Source organism: Gymnodraco acuticeps, unplaced genomic scaffold, assembly GCF_902827175.1.
Source record: "Gymnodraco acuticeps unplaced genomic scaffold, fGymAcu1.1, whole genome shotgun sequence".
Taxonomy (NCBI): Eukaryota; Metazoa; Chordata; class Actinopteri; order Perciformes; family Bathydraconidae; genus Gymnodraco; species Gymnodraco acuticeps.
In genome coordinates, this window is record NW_022990159.1 from 120530 (window position 1) to 129161 (window position 8632).

Below are 8632 nucleotides of genomic sequence, written 5' to 3' on the forward strand. Positions count from 1 at the left end.
CTCCTGTCACGTGCACTAGCTCTCTGGCTCCTGTCACGTGCACTAGCTCTCTGGCTCCTGTCACGTGCACTAACTCTCTGGCTCCTGTCACGTGCACTAGCTCTCTGGCTCCTGTCACGTGCACTAGCTCTCTGGCTCCTGTCACGTGCACTGGCTCCTGTCACGTGCACTCACTCTCTGGCTCCTGTCAGATGTGAGGAGTGGGTTCCTGCCTGCAGCAGCATTCTCTGTGTGATCTCTAAATGTTAAGATAACCCTCCTCTCCTGGTTCCAGCTGAGCCGGCAGGCGGTGCTGAACTCCTACGTCCAGCCGACGGTGCTGGCGGACCCCTCGGACCCCTCGGGCAGCTCGTGCACGGTGAGCGGCTGGGGGGTGACGCAGATCTACAGCTACTCCCTGTCTCCGGTGCTGCGCTCTGTGGACGTGCAGATGATCAATTACTGCAGATATTACTACTGGGGGAGGATCAGCGACAACATGCTGTGTGCCGGCTCCCCCTACGGCGGGAAGGACTCCTGCCAGGTACCGTTCTGTTTCTAGCACACTTTATCACGTGAGTAAGGGACCATTTGCTGCGAGGCTTTGTTACGGAAAACAGAACCCGACATGGGGATCAAGACCCTGACGCAGAGATGGCAAAAGTACATCCTTTACTCAAGTAGAAGTACAGATACTCGTGTTTAAAAATACTCTGGTAAAAGTAGAAGTACTGACTAAACTTCTTTACTCAAGTAAAAGTAAAGAGGGCTTTGAAGTGTACTTCAGTAAAAAGGACCCATAACTAGCAGCTGTTTTATCAAGCAATCAATCAATGTTTATTTATATCCCAATATCACAAATGTTACATTTGTCTCAGTGGACTTCACAGTCTGTACAGAATATCAGTATGACAATACGACACCCTCTGTCCTTAGACCCTCTGTCCTCAGACCCTCTGTCCTTAGACCCTCTGTCCTTAGACCCTCTGTCCTTAGACCCTCTGTCCTCAGACCCTCACATCGTACAAGGAAAAACTTCCAAAGAAAACCCACAGTTTAAAGGGAACATGGGAGAAACCTCAGGGAGAGCAACAGAGGAGGGATCCCTCTCCCAGGACGGACAGACGTGCAATAGATGCCGTGTGTAAATTGAAAAGATAATACATTTGCAACATAGGTAGTCCAAATGTTTGGAAATGCATGTGTAATAGGAAGATGAATCCACGAGGATATCCATCCAGGACCTATGATCCAGGACCACAGCCACGACTCAAGATCCAGGGCTCGCGATCCAGGACAGAGGAGTGCAGGATCATCCATGACTCCAGATCCCGGCGTATATAGACACCAAAAAGAAAGACATTTGGGGAAGCTGGGTTAATCGGAACATGAGAGTACACATGTATAGACAGAGAGAAGGAAGAAGTAAGATGTCCCCTGACAAACTAAGCCTATATCAGCAAAACTAGGGGCTGAATCTAATCAGCCCTAACTATAAGCTTTATCAAAAAGGAAGGTCTTAAGCGCACTCTTAAAAACGGATAGGGTGTCTGCCGCCCGAACACAAACTGGAAGCTGATTCCACAAATGTGGAGCTTGATAAGAAAAGGCTCTGGCTCCCATTGTACTTCTAGAGACTCTAGGAACAACCAACAACCCTGCATTCTTGGAACGCAATGCCCTAGTAGGACAGTAGGGTATAATGAGTTCTTTAAGGTAAGATGGCGCCTGCCCATTAAGGGCTTTGTAGGCGAGAAGAAGAATTTTAAATTATATCCGTGTTCTATAGGGAGCCAGTGTAAGGCAGCCAGAACAGGAGTAATGTGGTCCCTTTTCCTAACTCTGGTTAGTACACGAGCCGCAGCATTTTGAATCAGCTGAAGCGACTTGACTGACTTCTTGGTACACCCTGATAATAAAGAGTTACAATAATCCAGCCTTGAAGTAACAAATGCATGGACTAGTTTCTCTGCATCGTTTTGAGGCAAGATATGCCTGATTTTTGCAATATTACGTAAATGGAAGTAGGCCAGGGATGGGGAACTTCCGGCCCACGGCCCGCAAGACCATTTACGGCCCTCGAGGTGATTTATACACACACGCAAAAAATAAAAAAATGAAAGAAATCTAGACCGCAAAAAAATTAAACAAGCGAGTGCCTGTTTTTCCTGGCCAAGGTCAGGGTCCTTGAACACAACACGAGCCCAACGTGTCATCACGTGGTATATGTCTCGTCTGACAGGGGTGCAGTTCTGACGGAGAGCACCAGAACGCCGCTCCTGCACTTCCACAAATTGCAGTATCCATAAGGAGCCGTACACATGCTGCAGTTCCTGCGTGGCTGTGTCTTTAGCTGAAAGCCCAGTGGCGATCTGTTCATCTGTCATACTGATCATACAGTCAATAACTTTGTTGTTATTAGCATCTGGTTAGCTAGCTATGCTAACGGATATAAGAAGCTTTTTCTACAACCAGTGAGGTTAAGGCACATCTTTATATGATCATTATAGTTATCAAAAAACAAGATAATAAAGTAAACAGGTATAAAATACTATATGACAGTAAAAAAAAAGTTGTTATTAATAAACAAGAATACAGTTTGAAAGGAGAGTGATTTGTAAAATGTCCATAAAGAAAAAGTAAATCTAAATTCTGTTTCATCTGGGTGTCTGAGATGTATCCAGAGATCTCTTAATGTTGCTCTCAAAGTGCACCAGATTGATGCTTTTAAATTCAACATTTAAAAAATAATCTTCCCGGGGGAGCATACCCCCCGGACCCCCCTAGAGGAGGTTAGGTCCCCCCCACCACTTAAATCATGTTCACATGGATAGGAAACTAAATACATTTGCACACATCTTGTGTCCATATCTTTCTGTTTTGGTGGTCACGCCACAACCGTGCACGTGTATGCATCATCATGGTAAGATATCTGGAGGTTGCTTTTTCTTTGCACAGCATGAAAGAAAGGCCAAATGAATGGGCTGTGATTTTAGTTTTTTTAAGCAGAGGTCAATCATTTGTACGGCCCTCGGAGGATGTTGAAAAAATTGAAATGGCCCTTGAGAGGAAAGGCGCTGAAGTAGGCGGTCCTTGAAATTGATTTTATGTGGGCGTTAAAGGATAAATCCTGATCAAATATAACACCAAGATTCCTTACAGTCTCACTGGAGGCCAAATTAATGCCATCCATAGTTAGTATATCCTTAGATAATTTGTTTCGTAGATTCTTCGGGCCAAGTACAATAACTTCAGTTTTGGTCGTGTTTAACATCAAAAAGTTTAAGGTCATCCACGTTTTTAAGTCCTTAAGGCAGTCTTGAATTTTATTTAGATGATTAATTTCATCAGGCTTGATTGATAAATATAGTTGAATATCATCCGCATAACAATGAAAATGTACAGAATGATTCCTTATAATATTGCCTAACGGAAGCATATATAATGTGAACAAAATAGGTCCGAGCACTGAGCCCTGTGGCACTCCATGGCTAACTTTGGTTTGCATGGAAGATTCATCATTGACACGTACAAACTGAGAGCGTTCAGATAGATAGGACCTAAACCAGTCTAAAGCAGTTCCCTGTATGCCAACTAAGTGCTCTAGTCTTTGCAATAGGATATCATGTAGGTAGTAGTGTTCAACATGTAAGAAGTAGAAAGTACAGGTATTTGTGTTCAACATGTGAGAAGTAGAAAGTACAGGTATTAGTGTTCAACATGTGAGAAGTAGAAAGTACAGGTATTTGAGTTCAACATGTAAGAAGTAGAAAGTACAGGTATTTGAGTTCAACATGTAAGAAGTAGAAAGTACAGGTATTAGTGTTCAACATGTAAGAAGTAGAAAGTACAGGTATTTGAGTTCAACATGTAAGAAGTAGAAAGTACAGGTATTTGTGTTCAACATGTGAGAAGTAGAAAGTACAGGTATTTGAGTTCAACATGTAAGAAGTAGAAAGTACAGGTATTTGAGTTCAACATGTAAGAAGTAGAAAGTACAGGTATTTGAGTTCAACATGTAAGAAGTAGAAAGTACAGGTATTTGAGTTCAACATGTAAGAAGTAGAAAGTACAGGTATTTGTGTTCAACATGTGAGAAGTAGAAGTACAGGTATTTGAGTTCAACATGTAAGAAGTAGAAAGTACAGGTATTTGAGTTCAACATGTAAGAAGTAGAAAGTACAGGTATTTGAGTTCAACATGTAAGAAGTAGAAAGTACAGGTATTTGAGTTCAACATGTAAGAAGTAGAAAGTACAGGTATTTGAGTTCAACATGTAAGAAGTAGAAAGTACAGGTATTTGTGTTCAACATGTAAGAAGTAGAAAGTACAGGTATTTGAGTTCAACATGTAAGAAGTAGAAAGTACAGGTATTTGAGTTCAACATGTAAGAAGTAGAAAGTACAGGTATTTGAGTTCAACATGTAAGAAGTAGAAAGTACAGGTATTTGTGTTCAACATGTAAGAAGTAGAAAGTACAGGTATTTGAGTTCAACATGTAAGAAGTAGAAAGTACAGGTATTTGTGTTCAACATGTGAGAAGTAGAAAGTACAGGTATTTGTGTTCAACATGTAAGAAGTAGAAAGTACAGGTATTTGAGTTCAACATGTAAGAAGTAGAAAGTACAGGTATTTGTGTTCAACATGTAAGAAGTAGAAAGTACAGGTATTTGAGTTCAACATGTAAGAAGTAGAAAGTACAGGTATTTGAGTTCAACATGTAAGAAGTAGAAAGTACAGGTATTTGTGTTCAACATGTAAGAAGTAGAAAGTACAGGTATTTGAGTTCAACATGTAAGAAGTAGAAAGTACAGGTATTTGTGTTCAACATGTGAGAAGTAGAAAGTACAGGTATTTGTGTTCAACATGTAGGAAGTAGAAAGTACAGGTATTTGAGTTCAACATGTAAGAAGTAGAAAGTACAGGTATTTGAGTTCAAAATGTAAGAAGTAGAAAGTACAGGTATTTGAGTTCAACATGTAAGAAGTAGAAAGTACAGGTATTTGTGTTCAACATGTAAGAAGTAGAAAGTACAGGTATTTGAGTTCAAAATGTAAGAAGTAGAAAGTACAGGTATTTGAGTTCAACATGTGAGAAGTAGAAAGTACAGGTATTTGTGTTCAACATGTAAGAAGTAGAAAGTATAGGTATTTGAGTTCAAAATGTAAGAAGTAGAAAGTACAGGTATTTGTGTTCAACATGTAAGAAGTTTAAGAAGTCAAAGTAAAAAGTCGTCAGAAAAAAAATAAGAAGTGGATTAAAGTACTAATACCAGAGAAATGTACTAAAGTACAGTAAATGAGTATTTGTACTCCACTACTTCCCACCTCTGCATGGCGCTGACCCAGTGCAACAGACTAATCCAGAGTCAGTTTACTCTAAAGTACAGCCAAAGTGAAGAGGCATGCGTTAAATATCAAATTAAAAGTAGAAGTACTCAGATCTTGTACTTGAGTAAAGTAGAAGTACTCAGATATGGTACTTGAGTAAAAGTAGAAGTAGCAGAGTGTAGGAATACTCTGTTACAGTAAAAATCCTGCATTCAAAATGTTCCTCAAGTGAAAGTAGAAAAGTATTATCTTCAAAATATAGTGAAAGTAGCGACAGTAAAAGTAGTCGTTGTGCAGATTGATCCATTTCAGAATAATATATATGATATGTTTTCTAATGATTGATCATGAAAGTGTTCTCAAAGCTGGTGAAGGTGCAGCTAGTTTGAATGGCTTTGTATACTGCAGGGTAGCTGGTGGATTTACTCCAGGTGGAACTAAAGTCTGATTCAACACTTGATTAGATTTCACATCATTCATCCACATCTGTGAAGTAACTAAAGGTACACCATGTACCTCTGAACTGTAGTGGAGTAGAAGTACACCATGTACCTCTGAACTGTAGTGGAGTAGAAGTACACCATGAACCTCTGAACTGTAGAGGAGTAGAAGTACACCATGTACCTCTGAACTGTAGAGCAGTAGAAGTACACCATGTACCTCTGAACTGTAGAGGAGTAGAAGTACACCATGTACCTCTGAACTGTAGAGGAGTAGAAGTACACCATGTACCTCTGAACTGTAGTGGAGTAGAAGTACACCATGTACCTCTGAACTGTAGAGGAGAAGAAGTACACCATGTACCTCTGAACTGTAGAGGAGTAGAAGTACACCATGTACCTCTGAACTGTAGTGGAGTAGAAGTACACCATGTACCTCTGAACTGTAGAGGAGAAGAAGTACACCATGTACCTCTGAACTGTACTGGGGTAGAAGTACACCATGTACCTCTGAACTGTAGAGCAGTAGAAGTACACCATTTACCTCTGAACTGTAGAGGAGAAGAAGTACACCATGTACCTCTGAACTGTAGTGCAGTAGAAATACACCATGTACCTCTGAACTGCAGTGGAGTAGAAGTACACAGTACCTCTGTAGTGCAGTAGAAGTACACAGTTTACCTCTGAACTGTAGTGGAGTAGAAGTACACCATGTACCTCTGAACTGTAGAGGTGTAGAAGTACACCATGTACCTCTAAACGGTAGTGGAGTAGAAGTACAGCATGTGCCTCTGAACTGTAGAGGAGTAGAAGTACACCATGTACCTCTGAACTGTAGAGGTGTAGAAGTACACCATGTACCTCTGAACTGTAGTGCAGTAGAAGTACACCATGTACCTATGTAGTGCATGAGAAGTACACCGTGTACCTCTGTAGTGCAGTAGAAGTACACCATGGACCTCTGTAGTGCAGTAGAAGTACACCATGGACCTCTGTAGTGCAGTAGAAGTACACAGCAGCATGAAGGCGTCTCTCTGTGCCCTCAGGGGGACTCCGGGGGGCCTCTGATCTGTGACGGGCAGCTGGAGGGCATTGTGTCCTGGGGAATCAGCTGCGCTAACCCCTACTTCCCCGGGGTCTACACCAAAGTGAGGAACTACGTGGGCTGGATCCAGAGGGTCATCGCTACGTTCTCTCCATGAAGACACGCTGCACACACCATGCTACACACACCATGCTACACACACCATGCTGCACACACCATGCTACACACACCATGCTACACACACCATGCTACACACACCATGCTACACACACCATGCTGCACACACCATGCTACACACACCATGCTACACTCACCATGCTACACACACCATGCTACACACACACCATGCTGCACTCACCATGCTACACACACCATGCTACACACACCATGCTACACTCGCTCTGTGGAAACGCCTTATCACATGCTTCTGGACTTCCTGAGGGTTTATTACATTAGTAACTCCACACTGTGGAGCGTAGAGCCATGGTTATCCGTCTCTTACAGATTAGACCTGTATTTATTACAATTAATGGGTTTTCATTCAATGTTCTTATGGAGAAATGAGATGAAGAAATAAATAGTGGTGGACTGATATTGGTTTTAAAATGGCTAATATTGTGTTTGTGTTTTTTCTTTTGCATCTGATATCAATTCAATAATAATGAGACACATGTATTCAACTAGTGTATTGACTCAGTTGGTGTTCGCTTCAGGAGCAGCCTGTCCTCCTACAAAAATCCATATAGGTCGATTGTTCATGCCCTTATTACGACCCAGAGACACCTTTTAAAGTGCATGTTGTTTCTTACACGACCACTAGAGCACCTCTAGTGGTCGTGTAAGAAACAACATGCTTGATTGCAAACGCTCCGGAGGGACGTTTATTCACAAATAACCCTCTCTGGAAAATTCTAAATTGTGGAATAGTTTGGCCATTAAAATGCTTTTTGATTAGATTTCTAGCGAGAAGTGTATATTGCACTTTTAGAATCCACGTCCAGTGGATGTGTAGGATCTATAGTTTGATAGATATTACGAAGATGATCTGAGGTCTCGCCAGGATAACGTGTGCAGCTTCCATGTAAAGTTAGCGTGGGTGAAAACTGTTTTTCCGGTCTCGAAGTTTTCACAATAAAACCGGAAGTATTCCCCTCACTTTCAAATGATTACACAGTGATATCTGCATTACTCATCCACTAGAAAACATCAGATTATCCTTGTTAATTACACAATATTGATTGGTTTAAATGGTGTACAATGCTTTTGTGTTTTTAACCTTCAATTCAGAGAAGCAAATAGTTTTTTCGGAATTTAGACACTACAGAGTTTCCGAAGACACTACACTACCCAGAATCCCCAGCTATCGTTTGGGACTACAACATCCGCCTTGCTTTACAAACCCCGTGATTAGTCATCAAGCCCTGTGATTGGATGTTGGAGTGGCAGTGCGGCAAGGTTACGCTGAGCGTCAACAGCTCTTTGAAATGGAATGGAGCCACGGCAGACTTTCCAAAACTGGAATTGGACAGGTCCAGCCCAAGCCCCAAGGAAGTGCGCCGGACTCTGAGGAAAATATTCGTTGTGGCCAAACGGCGGTACAACACTTTTTCCCATTGACTTACATGGCGAAAGAGTGGTCTGTAACTCGTTGGATAATTTTTTTAAACTACCCAGTATGAACGTTTGTATAGCCCTTATTAAAAACATTCGTTCCTCAAGTTGTAAAATGTGCTAATAACGTTATTCTGAGAGTTATTTCCCTCGGCATTATGAACGCGCATCTCACCCACGGGAACGCGCTGCCCGGCACGTCCAAGTTACGTGTTCAGTACTTCATG

The 8632-nt window shown here is 41.7% G+C and overlaps 1 protein-coding gene across 1 annotated transcript in view; it reads left to right on the forward strand.

Annotated features, from left to right (window-relative positions):
• The window catches only part of LOC117546986 (trypsin-like), a 28146-nt gene extending 21111 nt beyond the window's left edge, over positions 1-7035 (forward strand). The window contains exons 5-6 of the mRNA XM_034217439.1: positions 275-523; positions 6796-7035. Coding sequence (XP_034073330.1) covers positions 275-523; positions 6796-6951 — 405 coding nt within the window. The 3' untranslated portion in view covers positions 6952-7035. The remainder of the gene's footprint in view (positions 1-274; positions 524-6795) is intronic.
• Positions 7036-8632: the final 1597 nt, after the last annotated feature.